The sequence below is a fragment of the Heterodontus francisci genome, chromosome 1 (genome assembly GCF_036365525.1).
Source record: "Heterodontus francisci isolate sHetFra1 chromosome 1, sHetFra1.hap1, whole genome shotgun sequence".
NCBI classification, from domain to species: Eukaryota; Metazoa; Chordata; class Chondrichthyes; order Heterodontiformes; family Heterodontidae; genus Heterodontus; species Heterodontus francisci.
The window spans coordinates 77,736,907-77,762,601 of record NC_090371.1 but is presented as its reverse complement, the minus strand read 5'-3'; the positions used below and the strand labels follow the sequence as shown (position 1 = coordinate 77,762,601).

Below are 25,695 nucleotides of genomic sequence, written 5' to 3'. Positions count from 1 at the left end.
GCTTGGTGTATGTAGCTTAGACTCCATCCCTTACCAGACATACTTAACAAATCATTATTTTCCTAACTCATTGGGTAAATTAATTTCTTCAATTATATTTGCTTTCAATAGCAGTATTCAGTGTACACCCTTTCTGTTTTGAACATAATCACAACACAAAATCTTCATATCATTTTGGTGGTCCCCTCTCACACCATGGTCTTCCTGTTGTCTCAGGAAATCTGGTCACCATGTCAGGATTAGGAAGTGTCATCACCCCCTCTGGAACCAATGTTTCTCCCTTTGGATAGCAAGCTGTCTGCCTGCCAACAGCATCGCTGGCTTGGACTTCTGGATTGCTGGATGTCAGCTTCACCTCAGCTCCTACATCTGGTTCATCTGCTGCTGTGCCTTTGTCACAATGATACTTTTTGACACATGAAGAATTTGTCATACAGTACAGTACTCCACAGTCACACTATTTCCCTTCTTGGCAATGACAATGTACGGCTTGGGGTAATATGGTGTATCTATCTTACTCGGCCTCTCGCCTCTCAGCAATACTTCATCACCTGGCATCACATCAGACTATCTAACACTCCTTCTATGTTCTGTGTTACGACAAAGGTGGGAGCAATGCACTGTTAATTCAGTCCCACTATTCCACAGGCCAGCATATTAGTAAAGTTGCCCACCTACCAGAAATTAGCCAAATTAAACACTCTTTGTCCCCCAGAAAACAACAAAATTAACTATTTATTAATAAACTAAGTCTTAAACAATAATGGGATAAATCTATATATATGAAAAGATTTTATAACTCATTCTTCCTAAACCTCATGCACACACACATACATTCAAAAACCAACGGTTAACCAGTTTTAAAAGGATGGTTTGAATTACAATTGTTTCTTAGGAATGATAAAATGATTGGTTGTCACGGTCTGGTAGGATATTTCCGGATTGATCAGGTGTCCCAGAGCAGATTAGTCGGATGCCACGCGAAATCCCTCGAGGCGAGATGAACAAACAGTCTGTGATGGTTAGGCATTCAAGGCAATTCGTCTGCAGCAGGCATGACACAAGGTCTTCCATCAGGGGTGCAGCAACAGATCTACTTAGATTTTGAAGTAGTAGTCTAGCAATAGAAGCTTTTTGAGATTTCAAGATTTCCCAAAACACAAAAGGCAATAGGAATCACTCTTGAAGCAGGGATTCTTCGGAGACTGGAGGCAACAGTAATCTGCCATACCCGAAATACAAGGCTTCCTCTCTCCAGGCAGACACAGCAACAAGGGTTTTAGCTCTCATACATTTGATTTGCCACTCCTTCAAAGTTCTTTTATCTTCATGAGGAAGTTAGAATTTCACTTGATACAGGAACTATTTTCAAGAGAAAATTTCTGGACTGTCTTTCTGGCAGGTCTCTTGCAGCAACTGAACTCAACCCAAAATGAAACTAAACTTTTTCAACAGTCAAGTCACAAGACAGTTATAGATCTTGACTTGGAAACAGGTCTTGCAGTCTGCACTCTTCAAACACCAAGTGTCAGCATTCAGTGTTCACAAAAAATCCCTTTTCCCAGCTTTCAAAAACACACAGAATTCCCAGCTTTCAACAAAAAACACTCGTGATATCTGAATAAAATTCTGCAGCACCCTTTTTCTCAGCATCATGATCTCGAACTTCCTGATCAACTATAATGTCCTTCAGCTCTGTACCTTGGTGCATATTTTGTGTCCAAACAACAACTCAGCTGGGCTCTTTCCCGTTGTAGTGTGCATAGTTGCTCTATACGTGGTCACAAATGACAACACCTCCTCCTTCCAGTCTTTACCCTCAGCCTGAGCAATCCTCATTTGTTTCTCTAAGGATTGGTTTCGTCGTTCTACTTCCCCATTTTCCTGTGGCCATTTAGGTGTTACTCTGTAAAGGTCTGTGAAATGAATTGTGGCCCATTGTCTGAATACAAAGTGACTGGTAGACCATGCCTTGAAAATATTTCAGTCAATGCAAACACCGTTTTCTCTGCCGTTGTAGACTTCATTCCAACATACTCATAATAACGGCTGTATTGGTCAATCACCGCTAGTATGGACTCTCCTGATGGAAATGGACCTAAAAAGTCAACTGCTACATCCTCCCATGGTTCAGCCAGTAACAGTGTGCTGCATACTGGTTCTGGTGGATTGGGTCTGCTGACAAGTTGACATCCATGACATGTTTTGACAAACTGCTCCACATCTTTCTCCATCCCTGGCCACCACACTTTGGTTCGTACGTTTTGCTTAGCACCAACAACTCCCAAGTGACCCACATGAGTTAGCATCACCTGTCTAAGCCTAAGCTTTTGTGGCACTACAAGTCTGTTCCGCTGACAACACATTTTACAACTGTGCACAGCTCATCTTATATAACGATGCATGCCCTGAACGGGTAATTCGCCCAATTTCCAGCTTGGATTCTGGATCTTTGTCAGACTCAATCTCTCCAGTTGTCATTTCTCTGGGTGTAGCATGAACTGCCACAAACTGCATGAACGATTCAGCTTCCATGATCTTTGCCTCAACTTTCCCTCTCAAACCAAAAGATGTGCTGCATACAGGCCGAGCTACAGGCTTCACATTCTCGTCAACGGTTAATCTCACTTGGCGGTTTTGTAACTTCCCAATTCCTTGAAACACTGCTCCAAACTTCTCTCAAAGCTCTGCATAGGATTTCACAGAACTCACTTTCAATCCAATGTGTAGCACCCCCAAGGCTTGGCCAGTTTTTCTACTCAGAAGAGGCTCACCATCCTCCTCAATCACAACAAATTCAGCCCCCACATTCCGATTCCCAGCTCTCACACTCACAGTGAAACATCCAACAGTTTGAAGTGGGGTTTTAGAGGTGTAAGGATAAAGCTTTTTGACATATTCGAGATGTGCACTTGATTCTCTTTACCTGCAGTTCATCCCACAGTGCTCTGCTGATGACATTACTGTTACTGCCTAAATCTACAATAATGCTCACTTCAACGCCCCCAACAATCACTGGAACTTTCTCATGGTTTCTTCCATTGACAGAAAGCATGCATTCATGATTGCTATTTGCGTCCTCACTCACTGCATCATCATCAACTCATCTCACAGTTGTATATTTCCAGCTCTCTTTCCTTTACATCGTTTGCCAGGGTTCCCACTCTGTTCAGCTTTGCTTCTGCACTTCTTGGGAAAATGGTCTGCCACCATATTTTCTGCATATCTTTCCCTTGGAAGGGTAGAAGGCATCTCTTCTATAATGCCCCAAATTGCCACATCTGAAACACACTCTCTCAGACTTTTGCTGTTTACATTTACACGTACTTTGATGCCGTGCCGATGGTGGAGGTGGGTCCAAGTTTCATGCCGTGAACTTGTCCATCCACTGCTCCCAATGCAGCCGCTATTTTCAAACTGTCATCCAATGTTAACTTACCTCCTCTTTCCAGCAGCTTGTGCCTCAACTTATTCAACTTGCAATGTTGGATCATCTGATCCATTATCTGGTTATTCAGATCCATAGCAACAAAATTGCATCCATCCAATGCCTGCCTCAAACGAGTCACAAATTGGGATACCGTTTCCTCCTCTTTCGGTCACATCTGATGGAAAACATGCCTTTGCAACATGGTATTTGGCGTCACCACATAATGGTCCTTTAAAGCTTTCACTGCACATTCGTAATCTGCCTTATTTCTGTGTCAGGCAATGTCTTGAAAGTCTCCCTCAATGAAGCACAAGCATTGAATAGCAATAAGGCACGTCGCTGTGCTTTCTGCACCTCCGTCACGCCATCCAAAAACAAACCGTGACTGTCAGTCATGCTAGGCTCCCACCTGCCAAGAATGAGGCACATCAATTTTGCCATGATCATTGATTTTTAACCGTTGTTGGAGCGAGGAAATGACTTGTTAAACAGATCAGCCGTGGCTGGAAAAAAACATTTACATACCAACAGACATCGAAGGTGAGGAAGCGTATTTCAGGGCCTGCTAGGAGGATACAATCCACAGGGGCCAGGACTGGTTAGACCAGCTGGTCACATGACGAGCTGGCTGTTCGAGGGTTTTGTTTTAAACTGGCCACAGAGAGTTTGAACTCAGAAAAACTGTTTGCTCCTGGACTGAGAAGATCGCTCCTGTCTGCTCCCATCCCTTTCTCACAAGCTTCTGAATTCACTGAGGACACATGAACCCCAAGAGAGAAAAGTCTCCTACAGCGAACAAGAATTAAGAAGAATACTGGGCCCCAATGAAAAGCAAGATCTACCTACAATCAAGGACTCTACAGTGAGCTCGAAGAACCGTAACATAAACTCTTCAGATATTACCTCAAACTTTTCACTTTATTTTTCTTCTGCTCTTTTCCGACTCTATTTGCATGTGTGTATCGCGTATGCATGCTAGCACGGGACGGGCGAGTCATGTATCCATAGGCATCAACCGAATTAGAGTTTAAGTTTAATAAACTTCAACCTTCTTTTCTTTAAACCTAAGAAAACCTCTTTGTGCTGGTTTCTTTGCCTTATAATTGGAAAGTGGTGAACAAGGATTCACCAAGGGGGAGCTAAAAACACAGTGTGTTTAAAATTAAACCCTGTTACGGTAAGACCAGGTGAAGGCTGAGAGGGACCCCTGGACACCTTTCTCACTTGGTCCTAACAGTCAGCATACATTTTGAACTCCAGCCATGCTTTCCATTTCACACTGACAGTACTGGCATCACTGATCAAACATCTCAATTCCCCAGACTGCAGACATATCAGCACCATCAAATGCCATGACACAATCCTAAATAACTGCATATGTAACTCTTTTTTTTAATCCTCATTGCCAATGTCACATCTCAGGCTGAAAGAATGACTCTTGAAGTCACAGATTTAACTTTAACAAAGATTTAACAAGCTTTAAATGGAGGCTCCTTCTTACTGCTGCTACATGTGCCATCAGACCTTACAAACACCCCTCCCCCAGATCAGGTGACTCCCTATAGTACAGAGAATACCTTTCAGTTTCTCTTCCAAGTACCATATAATACACATACACACATAATCAGCCATCATGACACAACAGTGTAACAAATAGCTCATGTATACTCTCCAAAATGCGGCAACAAATCACTAAGTCAGCAGTTGTCAAGATATGGACTGGCCACATGCTTGACAATTTCCTTATGTATTATAGACAAGCAATGCAACAAACTCAGTCTTATGTCTTTTACAAACACCAAACAAAATGACTATCTTAAACAAATCTGCAACCTTTTAAAAATACAGCCAATGAAAAATAATCAGTTCAAGCCAAACTAACAGCAACTGGCCCCCCCCCACCAAGGAGCGAATAGGAGGAGTATAATGCAGAAGCAAGTATCCACAGTCCATGTAAACAAACTCTTCAACATGTAGACACTATACCATTAGTTCCTTTCAATACCAGATTATATTTGCAAAATTAGGTAGCATTTCTATATCATAGTGAAAAGCACTAAATTTTAATAATTGAATACCCAGATTCCAACATTTTTTTAAATGTTGATTGATAATTAGTTAGAACAATCTCCCTTCCCCATTTTGCTGAGCTGTGTTTGGAATGGGCAAGCCCCACCCTATAAGACGAGAGAGAAAGGTTGGAACAAGTGTTAATCGCTACTTACCACCATGTGCCTTCCAGCAACAGGTCTACAAGGCTACCCAGTGAAGATGTGTAACTCACAAAAGCGGAAGAAACCATAGGAAAAGGGAAGGGCAATCCACTATGAAAGCATCACTGTTATTTATGCAATTTCTCAGCACCATATGTTATTTTCAAATGAAACGTATCTTTCCTTTTGAACCCCACCCATGCATCTATACAAGTGTTAAAAATTTGTCTACCCTCATCAGTTTTTTTTTTAGAATTCTTAATCAAATTCACTCCCAGGCATATTAACTACAACTATAGCCCTTTCAAAACTCCACGTAATGAGAAGCTTTTTCTATTGTCTGATGCAACATAAATGAAATGCGTGGAGTTCAGTTGATTGAAGATCTCAAAACAAGTTTATTAACAGCTAACAATATATCCAGTGCACAGCTAACTATTTACAGGACTTGCCTCTTGGTGTTACAGTAGCAGAGTGACTCTGGCTCCAAACCACATGACTGCGTCTTGGTACTTGGCTCATTAGCAAAAAAGATTTTAAAGGCACATTACTCTTAAAGGCAATCACACAACACTCCAATTCCTGTATTCTTTCACATATTTAAGCTATGCTCCCCTATCACCCACCCAACACCTGCACAGGCTCCCCATCCCCCAACATATTCAACGTTCTTTAAAAATTCTTCTATTGCCTGAACTCACACAGCCTCTACAACCTTGTTCACCCTATGTAGCAACCCACACAATTCATATTTCAATTCTGGCAGTGTCTGCATCACCAGCTTCAGCTATCTTGGCCCTATACTCAAACTTTCTCCCTAAACCCTGACAGGTCTTGGTACACCTTTCCCCACTGTCAAAAACCTCCTCAAAGCCTACTAGTTTAATTAATTAGTCACTTCCACTAAATCAACTACTGCTTGGCATCTATCCTGCCTTGGAGCTGCTTACTTGGAATTCACAACTTTGTAACAACACTAAAGTCTCTCATATCAATCCAAATTATTGCTGCATAAGTGAAGGTGCAAAAGAAAAAGCGGAGGGAAGGAAAACCATTTTTTAATCCCATTTCAAGTATTCTGGACAAATTATATATGCTGAATATACACGCCAGTAATTTATTTCAGGGGAAGGTTGCACTCTTGCAAGCAATTCAAATCAATGTCAAGTGTGTCCAGTATAAATTGGTCAGGTTCAGCAATTGCAGCATTCAGTACCGAGCGTTGAGTCAAGATTAATACAGCAGTCTTTGAGTTCTGTTGGGAGCATACCATTAACTGGACCATAACGTTCCCCCAAATAATCTTATGCAATGACTTTGCTCATAACATCCTTCATGCAAATTAAAAATGGTTTTGCCCACTCAACACGAAAAACAAAATTTTTTTGAACTCAAGGGTCATTGTGCTTCAACTCATTTCAGTATCTTGATTAAAAAAGAAAACCCTCAGCCAGAGTTCCTAATTCTTATCATACAGCAACTCTCGGAAATGCCTGGTCAAGTACAGAGACAGAATCAGAATCAGATGTGATGCTTCCCCACAGTCAAAGAATTACCAACATTCCCCGTCTAGGCTCATAGATTAATAGACATTTGGTTGCGTCAACAAAGAATTATGAGTTTGGCTCAATAGGTGCCAACCAACACCATCAGGAGAGAAAATTCAGAGAAAGAACAGCAGAAAACGCAGGTCTGTCCACTTCTGCAAGAAAAGGCAGGTTGCATTTCAAATGTGGATCCTTCATCAGCAATGAAAATGAAGTGAGCTACTTACTGAAACTGGAAGGACAGGAAGATAGATAATGGGTTGGATTTTACCAGCCACCTGAAGTCGGGGGTTGTGGCGGGGGCCCCGAAATATCTCCGGGAAAATATCTCCCGCCCCATATTACCGGCGACGGCAAGGACTTGTGGCAGAACCCCCGCCACTCGGCGATCAGGACATAATTAAAATGTAATTTGAATTAATTAACATGAACAAAGACTTACCTTGTAGCGACGGCCGTCCCACTCCAATATTCCGGCCAGTTTCCAGAACTCCCGCGCCTTTGGATTTGTGAGGCGGAACACTGGTGGGGAGGGGGAGGGCGTGATGGGCCGAGGAGTGTAATTTTCAGGGCGGTGGGGGGGGGGGGGGGGGTGGAGGAGGGAAATGACAAAAATTAAATGTGATTGGTGGAGGGGATGGTGGGAAGGGATTCAAGGTTAAATTTAAGAAAGTTTTGGGGGATGGGGGGAGGGGGTCAGGATTGAGAGTTTACATTTTGGGGGGGTGGGGGGGAAAGAGAACAAAAATAAACTGATTATTCATTGGGAGGGGTGTGAGAGGGGATTGGAACAGTGAATAAATTTCTAATTTAATTTTTTATTAAACTGTGACTTTAAAAATTTAAATGATACAGGAGGGCTAGAAGCCCTTTAAAAATGGCAGCGGCGCCTGCGCGGTGGCACCGGACGCTGTTGCAGGGGACGAGGCGGGCGGTCCGCCCCCTGCATGTAAATATCATGGTGGCTCCATGGCACAAGTCTCGCGCGTGCGCCGCACCATTTTTGAAGCTCGCTGCTGAGATCTGCGCCGAGCTGGAACACTTCAGCCCAATACAATTGGTGGAATACCCAAATCAGTTTTATTGAAAGGTTGGAAAAGGAGATGAGAACCAGCAAGGATATATGAATATCCTCCCAGTCAAGCAATGAAAAGACATTAGAATAAAAAAATAAAATATGGAAATCTAAAATAAAAGGGAGCACACAGCAGACAATAGCAGGAGACCCTGGAGTATGGGGAAGGCTGCAGACAGACAATATCAGATTCATGGTTGGGGGAGTGGGGAAAGAAAGTGATGGAAAGAGGTCATCTTCTATCTAAAAAAGAAAAAAACAGGGGGGACATGGCATAGTGGTAATGTTATTGGACTAGTAAACCAGAGTCCCTGGCTAATGCTCTGTGGTCACGAGTTCAAATCCCACCATGGCAGCTGGTGGAATTTAAATTCAATTGATCAATAAATCTGGAATTGAAAAGCTAGTCCCTGTAATGGTGACCATGGAACTACAGGATTGTCGTAAAAACCCAACTGGTTCACTAATGTCTTTTAGGGAAGGAAATCTGCCGTCCTTACCTAGTCTGCCTACATGTGACTCCAGACCCACAGAAATGTGGTTGACTCTTAACTGCCCTCTGAGATGGCCTAGCAAGCCACTCAGTTATAAATTGGGTCCATATTCTCTGGAGTTTAAAAGAATGAGAGGTGATCTCATTGAAAAATACAAGATTCTGAACGGACTTAACTGGGTTGACACAGAGATTGATTTTTCATGCAGACAGAGCTACTCATTATTCTGCTATTAACACTATCTCTGGATTAATGCTTTGTCTTTCACCACAAGCATTAACACACTCTTTGCCTTTGTCCCAGGACAGTTGTTACTTAATCTCTCCTGCCCTCATCCCTACCACAGGCCTTCCCTTTTGTTCTCTTCCCCACTACCCACCTCCCCCACCCCCTTCACATGCTTAAAACCTAATTCTTTTCTAACCTTTGCCAGTTCTGATGAAAGGTCACAGACCTGAAACGTCAACTTTGCTTCTCTCTCCACAGATGCTGCCTGACCTGCTAAGTATTTCCAGCACTTTCTGTTTTTATTACAGAGATTGATCCCCCTGGCTGGGGAATCTAGAACGCAGGGGCACAGTATCAGGATAAAGGGTTGATCATTTAGGAATGAGATGAGGAGAAATTTCTTCACTCAAAGGGTTGTGAAATTTTGGACTTCTGCATCCCAGAGGCTTGTGGATGCTCCATCGTTGACTATATTTAAGGCTGAGATAGAGAGATTTTTAGTGTCTCAGGGGATCAAGGGATATGGGGAGCGGGCAGCTAGGTGGAGTTGAGGCCGAGGATCAGCCACCAATATACTGAATGGCGGAGCAGGCTCAAGGGCCGTATGGTTTATTACAGCTCCTATATTTTATGTTTCTTTATAAATTCACACAGGTGTCTGGACAGGAACAAAGGTAGCCAGGAAGGTAAGGTCAGAAGAAAGTGAAAAGGAAACAGATTTAACTGGCATAATACGTTGTTTGAATTTCCCCTCCTTGCTGCCCAAAATGAAGAAAAAAAGTTTTCATTTGTTAAAGCAATAGATGAAATGAAGATGCAGAACAACCGCAACTGAGGATAGCTGCAATACTGATTGAACCAATGCAGCTGAAGAGTGAACTTGCATGTTGCACTGCATGGTGGGAAAGGTGGACTGCATAAAACACAGAAAGCAGTAGGAGAAAACAAAACAGATAACTGGGACTACTACATTTCACACACTTTCCCAGCACTTATGCCTACAGCAACTGGACAATTTCCATAGGTAGACGTGCATGCCCTCCCAAATGCTTCAATAGATGGAAAACACGCCGTCAGATCATAAAACTCATATTAAACTACAGGAAGATATCTTCACCAGACATTTTTCCTTACAAATCCAATATCAGCAAAACTTTTCTGATGGTGCGGGTTCTACCTTTGCATCCCTAGCCTATGATTTTCTCTTCCATTAAAATGAAATGGAGGAAAGAAATTGCAGGCTGGCTGGCACGCAAGCTGGAAATTCCAGCTGACATTTTTACATGGGGGCAGCAGCATTAATGCTTTCGGCAAGGAGTCCTTTTGCACAACTGCAACTGAATTTAAAGAGATGGCTTACAGAATCTATTCAAGCTGAGTACAAAGTCATTAATCCAGATCAAAGGAGACCTTATGCATTGGATCTGTACTTTCGAAAAACAACCATTTTTTCCCCCTCAAAAGGGTAGAGTCATAGCGTGTTATGGACAGGTGGGTGATGGTGTGGCTGGTTTACACTGTTCACCTCCGAACTGACCACAGATAGTATTTGTTTACTAGTGTTTCAGCCCGTGTTTTGTTTGCCAAATATACAGAGTGATAGTTTTTCTTGTAGGTTTAAAACAGAAGATAAAACATTTATTGAACAATATTCATCACCTGAAATGATCGCAACACCACCCACACATGCATTCACTTTCACATGCACACTCAAGAAGAGAGATAGAAAGGGTAAAGGGTGTTAAGAGTTCGAGGTCTAAAAGTCTGTTTCAGAAAAAACCTGTGGGATCCTCTTGGAAGGTGAGTTTTAAAGTTGCATGCTTGTTTGCTGCTTGTCTTGTATTTTCTGGGTTGCTGAAGACTTCTGGCGGTTCACTTCGGTTTAAAGACAGTACTGATATTCTTAGTTTAGTTTTCACAGGTGGAGTAGTGATTTAAAAGGCAATCTCTTTTCTCTGCTGCAGTTGGCTTTCAACTTGTCTCAGCAGGGTTCAACAGTGTTAGCTGGAACTGTTCCCTTCCTCTCTCAGCCTTGTGCTAGAATTCAAGATGGCTTTTGATGTTGACCGTGTGGCTGGAGAGTTCTGATGAAAGGTCACAGACCTGAAATTTTAACTCTGTTTCTCTCTCCACAGATGCTGCCAGACCTGCTGAGTATTTCCAGCACTTTCTGTTTTTATGTATTGATAACTGATGTTCTGTGCTGGAAAGACCACTTTGTTCTTCAAAATGATTACCTTCAAAGGTGAGCTCATAAGTATTAGTTTTGCCCATGCGACTTTAGGTTTCAGTTCTTGATGGGCTGGTGCAACAGCTTTTGAAGACCCCACATTGATAATATAAGGGCTATTCACACTCTGTTGTGGTATAGGGTAGATGGAGACGTAGAATCTGGAGAATACCTTTGTCTTAGTTCGTTTTGTGTATAGTTTATATCCACGTGTGAGAAGCTGACTCATTTCCGTGAAGATGGGATTAATTGGTTTCAGTTCTAATAGACATGGATGTGGATTATAGTGTAGGAGTTGGTATGGGTCATGTGACTTGTTTTCTATTTTATTGACAGCAAATATACCAGTCTTTTAAAATTGTTCTAATTTTTAAAATATAATTCTTTAGTTTGTTTCTATACTTTCATCACTACACTTCTTGTGAGTGTGACAAGAGGCATAGAGTCATTTTGGTACAGAAGGAGGTCATTCGGCCCTTTGAATCCATGCCATTTAATAGTAATTATTTCTTTCACCTTAATGGATGGCAATATGGGCAACAAGCCCAAACATTATCTGGATAGATATTTCTTACAGCGTTAAGCCTGAAACAAATACTTTTGGAAATTTAATTTGATGTGATGACACCTCCTTAATGGTCTGGCAATCATGGACAATAATTAAATTTCTTCTCATTGCAGCAATGTATTGTACAATTCATTTTCATAGACCTGCAGTGATAGGCAGCTAACCCTGATCTGAAACCAAATTACCAACGCCAGATAATACTGTGTAATGTTTAAACTTACCCACAAAAGAGCTGCTTTCAATGTGCAACACAGAATTCCATTTTTAATTTGCAACAGTGGCTGGGTTAAAAATTTATATGAATAGATGTAAAACAACATTTTGAAGTGAGACAAAGCTCTACTTCCCTCACAGGAGCAAAGGCTGCCTTGAATTTGCATTGAAAACAAAAACACCTTTTTCCTTCCATCAAGCTTACTATGTACATAATACTGAGGTTATCATACCAGTGCTAGGAACCAGATTTTTTAAAAACACAATTATTTCATACCACTTTGATGGTTATGCAAATATTGCATTCTGAGCAAGCTTTTCTACATCTTCGTAGTATAAAACTGCATTTTTAATAACACAAAACTATACAATTTTTATGTGCAGAAAAAAATTAACCAGTCTCATCAAGTCACTGAGCTTAACCTGTCTGATAGGGTCAATATTACAATAACTGGAAGCTCTGTAAGAAAATGAAAGTGAATATTCACTATTTACAGTACTCTAAATTTTGATGAATCAATTCTACAACTACCAACTTCAAGTTTAATTTTCCCCACTATGGTATACTTTAAAGAGACACCAACATTTATTTACAAAAACGCAGTGCCATAAATTGCATCAAAACAAATTTCCTTTGTATATACATTGTCATGACAACTCTTCTGATTGTTTCCTACAAGGGAAAGACGTTTTACACGAAGACATGAGGGTTTTTTTTGGCGGGAGAGGGGGGGGGGGGGGGGAGGCTTGCAATAACAAGTGTCTTCCTATTGTCTATGATACAGGAATCCGGTATAATATTGTGACCAGAATTAGTGATCAAATAAATGTTTAACTCACAGCACAACACCCGATGTTAATGGAAGGGCGTCAAATGAATGTGCCGCAGATCACACACCAATTCCCGTACTTTTTTATATAAAAAGTGGAAGTGCATTGGATTAATGATCGATATAGTTACCATTGCTCAGCCCCACACGTGAGGCTTTACTTATCGCTTAATAGTGAATGAGAAAATAAAGGTACAAGCGCAAGCGCCACTATTTATAACTAGTAACCGGAATTATTTCCCTTAATGGATTATTCGCAAACCCAAGAAACTCAGTATCACCAGCTCTCAAAGCCAGCCAAGCGCTAAATAAAAAAAGTTAACAACTGGCGTTTCAACTTTTAGTGAGAGTAGAATCACATAGAAACCATACAGAAATTCAAATGGAATTAAAGCCCGTTAAGGACAAAGGAGGCCTGATGGTTTTTCCTATAAAGGTTGCCTTGCTCTACAAGGCGGTACAGACGCGAGGACAACAATATTGTAACTAAGATACAAACTGAGTCAGCAACTAAACTAAAAAACTTACCTCAGCTGTAAGCAGCTGAACTTTTACACAAACTTCAAACTAAACTCAAAACTGCTGAAAATAATTGACAATTTCTTGGGGAAAATGCTAGTTATTTTTTAAACATATATTTTAAACTAAGCAACTACTTACTTCTCTGACAAGCACACATTTGTGTTCCAGGTTCTCAGTGCAATGGGCTGCTCCAGCGGACAGCTGTCAATCACATTCTTCCCTCCACTGACGCAGGCACGTGCTCCGGGCCAAATTCCAGCCGCTCTGTGTTAAACTGGTGCAGAAGCCGGAATCCTGTGTCTGCCCTGGTGCTCCGTCTGCATCTGTCAGCACAGCTAGTGCGCAGCATTTGCCCAAAAGCCAGGGATTGAACGAGATTGGGGCGTGACAGCACGTTACAATTAGCTGTCGGACGTCACCTTTGCCACGCAGGCACTCCGGCTGTGTGACTTCAGTCTTGGCGAGAGACTCAATGGGCTGTGCAAGTAGTGTCTTTAGTCTGTGACAGGCCGGTTCATGCAAGGACCCAAATAGTAAAAACAGAAAGTGCTGGAAATACTCAGCAGGTCTGGCAGCATCCGTGGAGAGAGAAACGGTGTTAATATTTCAGGTCTGTGACCTTTCATCATAATGGTGATGGAGGAGTGAACCAGGCTGTCCAGGAGGCAAAGATCCCTTCAGAATGCTGACAGGGCAGGGGAGGGGAAGATGTGTTTGGTGGTGGTATCACGCTGGAGATAAATAAATAAACAGGCTGAAATGATGGGTCTACCAGGACAGTCCTGCTTGTGGATTTTGGGAAGGTGGTAAAAGCGGGCTATCCAGGGTTGCGGGAATATGAGGTTAGAAGCTGTAGAAGGAAGATCTCCAAAGGAAATGAGGTCAGACAGTCCTGGAGACAGTGGCTTGATGTTCAGTGGTGGGGTCATGGTCCAGGGGGAGGTAGTGTCTGAGAGTTGGCGCTCAGCCTCTGGAAGGTAGAGGTTGCTACACCAGATAACAACCCTTGTCAGCAGGTTTGATGAAAATGTCAGCGTTAGACCTGAGAGAACTGCGTTTTTTTAAATTCATTCATGGGATGTGGGCGTCACTGCTTAGGCCAGCATTTATTGCCCATCCCTAATTGCCCTTGAGAAAGTAGTGATGGAGAGCTGCCTTCTTGAACCACTGCAGTCCATGTGGGGTAGGTACACCCACAGTGCCGATAGGAAGGGAGTTCCAAGATTTTGACCCAGCAACAGTGAAGGAACGGCGATATAGTTTCAGGTCAGGATGGTATGTGACTTGGAGGGAAACTTGCAGGTGGTGGTGTTCCCATGCATTTGCTGCCCTTGTCCTTCTAGTTGGTAGAGGTCGCGGGTTTGGAAGGTGCTGTCTAAGGAGACTTGGTGTGTTGCTGCAGTGCATCTTGTACATGGTACACACTGCTGCTACTGTGCGTCAGTGGTGGAGGGAGGGAATGTTAGTGCATGGGGTGCCAATCAAGTGGGCTGCTTTGTCCTGGATGGTGTTGAGCTTCTTGAGTATTATTGGAGCTGCATCCATCCAGGCAAGTGGAGAGTATTCCATCACACTTCTGACTTGTGCCTTGTAGATGGTGGACAGGCTTTGGGGAGTCATAGAGAGATATAGCACTGTAACAGGCCCTTCGGCCCACTGAGGCTGTGCCAACCAACAACCACCCATTTATACTAATCCTACATTAATCCCATATTCCCTAGCACATCCCCACAATTCTCCTACCACTTGCCTACACTAGGGTCAATTTACAATAGCCAATTTACCTATCAACCAGCAAGTCTTTGGCTGTGGGAGGAAACGGAAGCACCCGGCGGAAACCCACGCAGTCACAGGGAGAACTTGCAAGCTCCACACAGGCAGTACCCAGAACCGAAACCGGGTCGCTGGAGCTGTGAAGCTGCAGTGCTAACCACTGTGCCACCCTAGTTTGGGATTCAACTACTTCACTCTCCATCTTAATGAAGAATTCTATCATGTTGTGGTCGCTCCTCCCCAAGGGACCATGCACAAGATTGTTAATTAATCCTTTCTCATTGCACAATACTCAGTTTATTGGACTAAAAAACCATCATGTACACACTCCAGGAAATCCTCCTCCACAGTATTATCGCTAATTTGGTTTGACCAATCTATATGTAGATTAGAGTCACCCATGATTACAGTTGTACCCTTATTGCATGCGTCTCTAATTTCATGTTTAATGCCATCCCTTACATCTCCACTACTGTTTGGGGTCCTATAGACAACTCCCACCAATGTTTTTTGCCCCTTGGTGTTTCTTAGCTCCACCCATACAGATTCCACATCATGATTTTCCGAGCCAGTATACTTCCTCGCTATTGCTTTGATTTCCTTCTTTACTAAAAACACTACCCCTCCTGCTTTCCCTTTTTGCCTGTCCTTCCTAAATATTGAATACCCCTGGATGTTCAGTTCCCATCCTTGGTCACCTTGCAGCCATGTCTCCGTAATCACTACTACATCATAACCATTTATATCTATTTGCACTGTTAATTCAGGTCTAAACCTTATTGCGAACACTCTGCGCATTAAGACACAATGCCTTTAGACTTATCTTTTTAACATTGTTAGTCATCTTAGCTTTATTTTGTACTACGGCCCCATTTGTTTCCCACCCTTGTTTTCTCTGCCTCCCTCTTTTGCTTCTTATCTTTCTGTCTTTCATTTCTATCATTGTTTCCCTCTCCTCTGTCTCCCATCTCCCTGCCATTCTAGTTTAAACCCTCCCCGACAGCACTAGCAAACACTCCCCCAAGGAAATTGGTCCTGATCCTGCCCAGATGCAACCCGTCCAGCGTGTACTGGTCCCAGCTTCCCCAGAACCAGTCCCAATGTCCCAGGAATCTGAACCCCTCCCCCTGCACCATTTCTCCAGCCACATATTCATCTGATATATCCTGCTATTTCTGCCCTCCCACTATCCCCCACTACCAACATCCTGGGGGTTGCCGACCAAAAACTGAACTGGACCAGCCACATAAATACTGTGGCTACAACAGCAGGTCAGAGGCTGAAAATTCTGTAGCAAGTAGTTCTCCTCCTAACTCTCCAATGCCCGTCCACCATCTACAAGGTACAAGTCAGGAGTGTGATGGAATACTCTCCACTTGCCTGGATGGATACAGCTCCAACAACACTCAAGAAACTTGACACCATCCAGGACAAAGCAGCCTACTTGATTGGCACCCCATCCACCACCTTCAACGTTTATTCCCTTCACCACCGACACATAGTGGCAGCAGTGTGTACCATCTGCCAGATGCACTGCAGCAACTCAGCAAGTCACCTTCGACAGCACCTTCCAAATCCGCGATCTCTACCACCTAGGACAACAAGGACAGCAGATGCATGGGAATACCACCACCTGCAAGTTTCCCTCCAAGCCACACACCAAACTGACTTGGAATTATATTGCTGTTCCTTCACTGTAGCTGGGTCAAAATTCTGGAACTCCCTTCCAAACAGCACTGTGGGTGTACTGACACCCCAACGACTGCAGTAGTTCAAGGCGGCAGCTCACCACCACCTTCTCAAGGATAATTAGCAATGAGAAATAAATGCTGGCTAGCCAGCGATGCCCACATCCCACTTTGAATTTTAAAAAAGCTTCTAACTTGGAGGTAAGCATGCTATAATCTGAACCACACACAGAAGTTCTCCCTACTTGTTCTTTCAATACCCTCCATGATTTTGAACCTGTATCATGACCCCCCTTATCCTTCTACGTTCTAACAACCACCGAGCTTCTCCAGTTTCTCCATGTAAGAGAGGTCCTGCATCTCTGTTTCTGAAAAATGTCAAATATTAACTGTCACTTGCTCATCAAGCACTAGGCCTCGAGTCTGACACCCAAAAGATGTTCCTAGCTCTGAAACCAGGGTTCAAAGTGCAAGATAATGACTGCCAGAGTAACCGCTCCCTGATCACGACTGAGTAACCCCTACTCACAACACAGGTTACACAGATGTCAAGCAAGGACAAGATCAAAGTTCAGATGTGGTGCCTATTTCCATTCAACCATGACTAAATGACCTGTTAGCACACACACTCACACACAGGGTGGCACAGTGGCGCAGTGGTTAGCACCGCAGCCTCACAGCTCCAGCGACCCGGGTTCAATTCCGGGTACTGCCTGTGTGGAGTTTGCAAGTTCTCCCTGTGTCTGCGTGGGTTTCCTCCGGGTGCTCCGGTTTCCTCCCACAAGCCAAAGACTTGCAGGTTGATAGGTAAATTGGCCATTAGCAATTGCCCCTAGTATAGGTAGGTGGTAGGGAAACATAGGGACAGGTGGGGATGTGGCAGGAATATGGAATTAGTGTAGGATTAGTATAAATGGGTGGTTAATGGTCGGCACAGACTCGGTGGGCCGAAGGGCCTGTTTCAGTGCTGTATCTCTAAACTAAACTAAACTCGGGTAAGCCACTGGAAAGTCGCTGTAAATTATAGCTTATCCAAAACTGTTGCCCATGTCCTTCCTTGCACCAAGTCTCATTCACCAATCACCCCTGTGCTCAGTGACCTACAGTGGCTCCCCATCTGGCAATACCTCAATTTTAAAATTTCCATTGTTACTTTCAAAGGCTTTTGTGACCTTGTCATTCCACACATGTGAAACCTCGACCAGCACTACAACCCTCCGAGATCTCCGCACTCCTCCACGTCTGGCCTCATGTTCATCCCAATATTTATTCTTCCATTATGGGGGCCATGCCTTAAGTCATTTAGACCCCAAGTTCTGGAATAATCCTCCCTGAACTTCTCTCTCCTTTATTACGCTCCATGAAAACCCCCTCTCTTTGACCAAGCATTCGCTCACTGTCCTAATATCTATGTGATTCGGTATCAAATTTTATTTGATTATGTTCCTGTGAGGCATCTGGGGATGTTTTAACTGTGTTAAAGGTGCTATATAACTGCAAGTTAGGGTTTTTGCCAGTATTGCTCCAAGAGTCAGTGCCATCAGGAAAAGGAAAATTAAGTACCGCCCCCCACCCCCCACCCCAGTGCAGGGTTATGGTTTACTGGATCCAACTCGTATAGCGATGGTCAGAAGCTTTCTTACCTCTGGTTTCCTTTCACCTTTCTTCTTCTCATTCTCTTTCTGCTCAGATTTAGGTTTTATATGCATTTTACATTTTATCTGGTTTGCAGCTTTTGAAACAAAAGAACTGTTCATATCCCATTCATCCTCAGATTCATACATTGACTCAGGAGGTGAGTTACTCACGGCAGGATTCCTAGCCTCTGACCTGCTCTTGTAGCCATGGTATTTATATGGCTACTCCAGTTCAGTTTCTGGTCAATGGTAGCCCCTGGGATGTTGATAGTAGGGGATTCAGTGATGGTAATGCCATTGAATGTCAAGGGGAGATGGTTAGATTCTCTCTTGTTGGAGATGGTCATTGTCTGGCACTTGGGTTGCGCAAATGTTACTTGCCACTTATCAGCCCAAGCCTGGATATTGTCCAGGTCTTGCTGCATTTCTACATGGACTGCTTCAGTATCTGAGGTGTCGCGAATGGTGCTGAACATTGTGCAATCATCAGCGAGCATCCCCACTTCTGACCTTATGATTGTGAGGTCAGGAGTGCAGCAAGTTCAGAGGGAGACAGGTTAGAGTGAGTGAGGGAACATAGAAATTGAGACGCCAATGTCACGCCAACAGTTCTCAATGAAAAGATCAAGAACAGGTAAGAGGCCGGAGAGAGGGAATACTGGAGGTGGGTGAATGGGTCAACTGGTCGGGAGAAGACTCCTGGTCAAAGACGTGAGCCCGGAGGCAAAGGCTATGGAAGGAGAGCTCAACATCGTATCGAGCACGCAATTCATTGAGGTGTTGATGTAAGGGGATTAAACTGAGTCCTGTGTTAAATACCGATCATTCAGTGCCAGAGATGGGAAGCTCAGACGGTATTGTGAATACACAGCAAGGAGTCAGATTATGAGAAGGGATGGAATCAAAGGCAAGTGAAGGGGAAGAAGGATCTCGAGGGACATTCGTCCCCATCAGCTGCTGAAGCTTGTGTTCCTTAATACCTGAAAGGAAAAGAAAAAGGTTTTTGTCAGTGCATCAGATAAGACGAAGGATGAAATGAAACTGCAGAGCAGAACAGCTTTGAGAAAAGGTCAATCGGTGCTTCTGGAGAGAGCGATCGAGTGTGCACATGTGGTGGCCCGTGGCACTGAGTGTGGATCACAGGATGTGGTGAGAGCAGCAGTCCGAGGAAAGTTGTATTTCTCAGAGATACCTGTAATTCTGGGTGAATTCAAAACATAAAGGATGGAACTTCAGTTGGAATCCACATGCAATAACTCAGGGCCAGAGACAGTCGTTGAGGAAGGAGATGTGGCTGAGAAAATGAATTTTGGTAGACACATTATCAAACACCAGAAGGGAAATGGAAAGCAAAGAAGGTGAACAAGGTAAAAGACAAATGGAAATTCCGTCAGAGAGAAGAGCAGGACTTCTTCAAGGTAGGCATTCCTGGAAAAGAAGTGACAGTGAATTAAACACGAAAATAAAAGCAAAATACTGCAGATGCTGAAAATCTGAAATAAAAACAGAAAGTGCGAGAAATACTCAGCAGGTGAGGCAACATCTGTGGAGAGAGAAACAGAGTTATATTTCAGGTTTGTGTCCACAACCACCACCCCACCCCACCAAGGTCTCTGCTCATCTACACTTTTCAAAATTATGCCATTTATAGTATACAATAAAATTATCTTTATTTTCTCCTTTAAGACACTCTGTAAAACTTACCTAATTGACCAAGCATTTAGTCATCTGCCCTCATATCTCCTTATGTGGCTCAGTGTCAAATTTTGCTTGATAATGCTCCTTTGAAGGGCCTTGAGACATTTCACTATGTTAAAGGTACTATATAAATGCAAGCTGTTGTTGGCATTTTTATAGTCTTTCCATTTCAGTCCTCCCGAAATACATCACATCTTACTTCTCCACATTGAACTCCATCTGCCATGCTTTTGCCCTTTTCACCATCTGAAGCCTATAACTATCAATATCAACTACTTTGTCAAGTTTCATATCAACTGAAAACTTTATAATGCTGCTCCCTACACCCAGGCTAGGTTGCTTATAAAAATTAAAATGAGTAATGAACCCTAACTGACGCTTGGGGAGCTTCAAACCACCTCTCAATCTGAAAAACATACATCCACCACCAACCACCCTTTGCTTTCTGTTACTGAGCTAATTTTGTACCAATACTGTCACTTTCCCCTTAATTCCATGGATTTCCAATTTCTGAATAAGCATGTTGTGTGGCACTTTGTCAAATGCCTTCCAAAAGTCCATATATATAGTTTACTGCACTACCTCAATTAACCTTCTCTGTTATCTCATCAAAGAATTCATTTAAATTCGTAAGACATGATTTGCCTTTGACAAATCCATCCTGGCTCTCCTTGATTAACCCATGCCTTTTCAAATGTAAGTTTATTTTGTCCCTGATAATGGTTTCCAATAACTTCCTCGCTGCTGATGTTAGGCTGACTGACCTATAGTTTCCTGCTTTACCCCTCTCCCATAACAGTTATAATGTTAAGTTCTCATTGTTGCTTATGGGCAACAAAACAAAAAATATGTTTTTCACTTTTTGTAATTATCCCAAATAATTTTGCCCACTCTAGTTTCTATTTCCTTCTTTTTATCTCTCTTTCTCTCTCTATACCTAATACACTTAATGATTTGTAATAACTTTTTGTCATTGCATTGCATTAAAGTTAGGGGCCTGACACTGCATGGTGTATAGCTCCTGTATTCAGAGATTGCTTGGACTGCTTGAGTACTTTGTAAACTTTATATAGAGTTTCCTTAATGTTTTGAAAGGGAGACTTTTTAAATTTGCTAGCATAGATCAGAGTTCTCTTCCGGTCTCTCGTTCAATTCATGGTTTCGACTATAAACACGGCATAATCGTCAGGGCATTTTGGGAGTCACAACTACATTTTTAGGGTGCCAGTACCAGTTTACTGCACCTTGTCTTTTTGGCTAATGTTGCTGAATTCCAATACACAAGGAGGTTTCTAACAGTTCTGCTTATAAAATGATCATGACTATTTTGGACAAGCTTCGTGTCTCACTGTCTCATTCTTCAAGAAACTCCTCAAAACCAACCCTTTAGAGTAGCTTTTGGTCAGCAATTCTATTATTCCTTCTTTGTCTCGTGTTCTATTTTTCTTCTCTTTTTGGGAAGCACCTTGGAACATTTTCCTATGTTAAGAGCACTGGATAAAGGAAAGCTGTTGCTGTTTATGTTGGATAAGAAATGATGCGCCTTAAAATCTTGTGCCTGCTGTGCTAATGCAAGTGTAGTGGAATAGGTATCGCCCTTCCATACATGACCTTGCCAGAGTACCTGCTGTTACGTGCAGTCATCTCATTTGAATAATGTTGGCAGTTGCCTGCGCCTATGTGGGTGCATCTCGGAGTGGGAGGTGCATGAGGAAAAAGAAGCACTGGCCCTGCCTGCTCTAATGCATTTGTAAGTTTATAAGGAGACCAATATTCCTGTTAGTGCTGGAATTCTTCAGAGGTGGACAGGCCTGGGACATGGTCTAGGTATCCAGGTAGCAACACTACAATGACCCGGCCATTGGGACCTTCTATTAGAGTGGAAAGAAGTTTATTGCCCACCCCAGGGCCCGTTGAAATTCCTATCTGTTGCTGATTATAGATTGGATACCTAGGGCTGAATTTTACTGAGCCCCCTGATGTTGGAGGTCATGGTGGGGGGGAGGAGGGGGTCCGGAAAATCCTTCCGGGAGAGGCCCGCCACGGGCCTCGACGTGGGGAAGGCCCCACCCCATTTTACTGGCGGCAGCGAGGCCTCGGGGCACCAACCCCCCCCCCCCCACCACTGCTTGGCAAAAAATAACTTTATTAATATATGTAAATAAATTATAATTGAAGAATAATTACTTACCTCGTCACGACGGCTGTCCCACGGCGAAATTCCGGCCGGTTGATCCGAGGCGTAACACTGGTGGGGAGGGGGGGTGGAGTGAAATTTTCAGGGTATGGGGAGGGGGGGGGGGGGACTGAGGTAAACTACTATTGGCTGAGGGGATGGTGGGAAGGGTTGAAGGGCAAAGGTAACAAAGTTCGGTGGGGGGGGAAGTTTGGGATGGGAAGAAATTTTTTTTGTGTGGAAAAGACAATAAATTAAGTGTTCGGTCATTGAGGGGGTGGGAGAGGGGCTTCAATCTTTTATTAAACTTATAACTGTAAATTCCATTTCCTATCTTCCAATCTACAGGAACCATTCCAGAATCTATAGAAGTTTGGAAGATGATCACCAATCCAACCACTATCCCCATAGCTACCTCTTTCAACACTCTGGGATGTAGAATATCAGGTCCTGAGGACTTATCAACCTTCAGCCCCATTAATTTCTCCAATACAACCTTCTTACTAATACTAGTTTCCTGCAATTCCTCATTCTCTCTAATCCCTCGGATTTTTAATTCTGTTTGAATCTCCATTTCTGTTTAAATATTCAAATTGCCTATAAGGACTTGAAATCCTTTAAAAACGGCACCAGCGCCTGCGTGATGGCGCCGGATACCGTTGCCGGGGACGGTGCGCCTGCCTCCTCTACGTCATCTGGGGCAGGCGGTCTGCCCCCTACATGTTAATGAGCCACCGTGCAAAATATCACGACGGCTCCGCAGCACACACACTCGCGCGTGCACCACACAGTTTTCAAAGCTATTAAAATTCAGCCCATAGTGTTTCTGAATCCTGTTCAATTTCCCACCGTCGCAGGCCTCTTGCATTGTCTTTACCCCTTCCTCATTAAGTGTAAACCCTGAGGTGATTTGTAACCAGCTTGTTTAGTAATCTTGTCTCATATCTGCAATATTTTGAATAAACAATCTAAGGTCTATCTCTTTTAATTGCATCTTAAAGGAGACATTGGTTTGCCCCTATGTCATCAACCCAAATAAAATAACTTTAACATAAGTGCCCCTTTTTAGAGGGGCATAACCACTAACACCAAATCATACAAAAAGAAAAGGAATCTTAGCATTAAATTAGAATCTTGTTTGCTGTATCTACCAAGCACTGTAGTCCCTGCAGTCAGTGTCCTCCAGCCGCGGAAGGTCTCGAGCATACTGGCAGACCTGCATGCCCCTTCTCCAGGGCCACATGAACGTGGACATAGCCACAGAAGAGAGGCAGGAAGATCTAAGGTCTAAGCTTCAATACACAGAAAGCTATTACAGATATGGCTGTACTGTACCGGCTACTTTGTCTACTGTAAACAAATGTCGGACCCTACCTAAAATAGTCATTTAACTGTTTATGTTTGTCATTTACATCTCCTTAGCTATAGTTCATCAGAAAACATTTGGCTGTCTACCCCAGTTCAAGCCATGTCAATGTAACAGATTTACTTAAACAACAAAACTTTTATATTTATATAACACATTTAATGTAATAAAACATCCCAAGGCACTCAGAGGAGCATTAAAAGACAAAATATGACACTGTTACAACCATGTGATGTGACATGGGGGTATAGGTACGTAAAAAGGAAACGTTTGGCTAAGACAAATGTGTGTCTATTACAGGCAGAGTCAGGAGAATTTATAATGGGGAATAGAGAAATGGTAGAGAAGCTAAATGATAATTTTAGAGTCAAAGAGTCGTATAGCGTAGAAACAGGCCCTTCGGCCCACTGCGTCCATGCTGACCATAATGCCTATCTATACTAATCCCACCTGCCTGCATTAATTCCATATCCCTCTATGCCTTGCTCTTTCAAGTACCTGTCCAGATGCCTCTTAAATGTCATTACTGTTCCTGCCTCCACTACCTCCTCAGGCAGCTCATTCCAGATACCCACTATTCTTTGTGTGAAAAATTTACCCCTTTGATCCCCTTTAAACCTCCTCCCTCTCACCTTAAATCTATGCCCTCTAGTTCTACTCACCCCTACCATGGGAAACAGACTCTGGCTATCTACCCTATCTATGCCTCTCATAATTTTATAAATCTCTATCATGTCCCCTCTCAGCCTCCTTCGCTCCAGGGAAAACAGACCCAGCCTATCCAATCTCTCTTTATAACTCAAGCCCTCCAAACCAGGCAACATCCTTGTGAATCTTTTCTGCACCCTCTGGAGCTTAATCACATCTTTCCTGTAGTACGGCAACAAGAACTGCACACAGTACTCCAAATGCGGCCTAACCAACGTTATGTACAACTGTAATATGACATCCCAACTCTTGTACTCAATGCCTCGGCCGATGAAGGCAAGCATGCCATACGCCTTCTTCACCACCCTGTCTACCTGTGTTGCCACTTTCAGGGAACTATGTACTTGCACCCCAAGGTCTCTCAGCTCAACAACACTCCCAGGGCGCTGTCATTCACTGTCTCTGTCCTGCTCTGGTTTAACTTCCCAAAATGCATCACTTCACACTTGTCTGTGTTAAATTCCATTTGCCACTCCCTTGCCCACTTTCCGGTAGATAGGAAAAAATTAATAATATGCTGCAACCTGTGGAGTATTAGGACTGAACTGACGATGCATTACTGCCGCCTCGGTCATAACACATGGCCATGTGGTTTTGGAAGGAAATATCCATGGGTAGGGGCACAATAACTGAAAATTTTGACTTTAATTGTGGATTTGATGCAGTATGGACAAATATATGAGGAACTCCATAATATCATTAGTAGCATTCCTAATACTGCTGGGACTGCAGCCCAGCGTGCGTGGAAGATGCCTGGGGAGCCGGGAAGGCAGTTAAGTTTTGGATGCCTTGCCGGGAGTAATCGCTCGGGCCCTGGCAAGACAAGGGTGTTCGTTTAGGGGGAAGGGGGGCCTGTTGGGTCTTGGGGTTGGTTGGGGTCCAGGGTGCCCGCTTGCCACGCGTAAAATCCGCGTGGAGGCAGGCGAAGGCCTGTAAGTGGCCACTTGATTGGCCTGGGATGGGTGAGCCATTTCCCCCCTCCTCCCCCTCCCCCCCCCCCACACTATGCAAAGGGAGCGGAGGTGGGAGCGGGTCGAGAAAGCCTATGGCTCCATTTTACGCCACCCCCAGGCACCATCCGGCTAGTTGGGGTGGCTTAAAATCCCGGCCCGAAAGTTCAACCTCTATATTGTTACAGCAAAATATCTTAGAATATCCATCAAAATTTAAAGTAAAAGCAAAATACTGCGGATGCTGGAAATCTGAAACAAAAACAAGAAATGCTGGATTCACTCAGCAGGTCTGGCAGCATCTGTGGAAAGAGAAGCAGAGTTAACGTTTCGGGTCAGTGACCCTTCT

General features: G+C 43.3%; 1 protein-coding gene and 1 long non-coding RNA gene across 5 annotated transcripts in view; one reads left to right on the top strand and one right to left on the bottom strand.

The window, feature by feature from the left end:
- Positions 1-13,722, bottom strand: part of LOC137370161 (long-chain-fatty-acid--CoA ligase ACSBG2-like) — a 184,085-nt gene extending 170,363 nt beyond the window's left edge. For all 3 annotated transcript variants that reach the window (XM_068032432.1, XM_068032440.1, XM_068032449.1), the window contains exon 1: positions 13,489-13,722. Coding sequence is in view for 1 of the 3 variants with exons in the window: in XM_068032449.1 (XP_067888550.1) it covers positions 13,489-13,507 (19 nt within the window). In the remaining 2 variants the exon portion in view is untranslated. The remainder of the gene's footprint in view (positions 1-13,488) is intronic.
- Positions 1-25,695, top strand: part of LOC137370190 (uncharacterized) — a 61,430-nt gene that overhangs the window by 6,714 nt on the left and 29,021 nt on the right. The window contains exon 3 of one of the 2 annotated variants that reach the window (XR_010975108.1): positions 22,671-22,836. The exons of the other annotated variant lie outside the window; for it this stretch is intronic. This is a non-coding gene — a long non-coding RNA (uncharacterized lncRNA). Of the gene's footprint in view, positions 1-22,670; positions 22,837-25,695 lie in introns of those variants that run through there. 2 annotated transcript variants of the gene reach the window in all.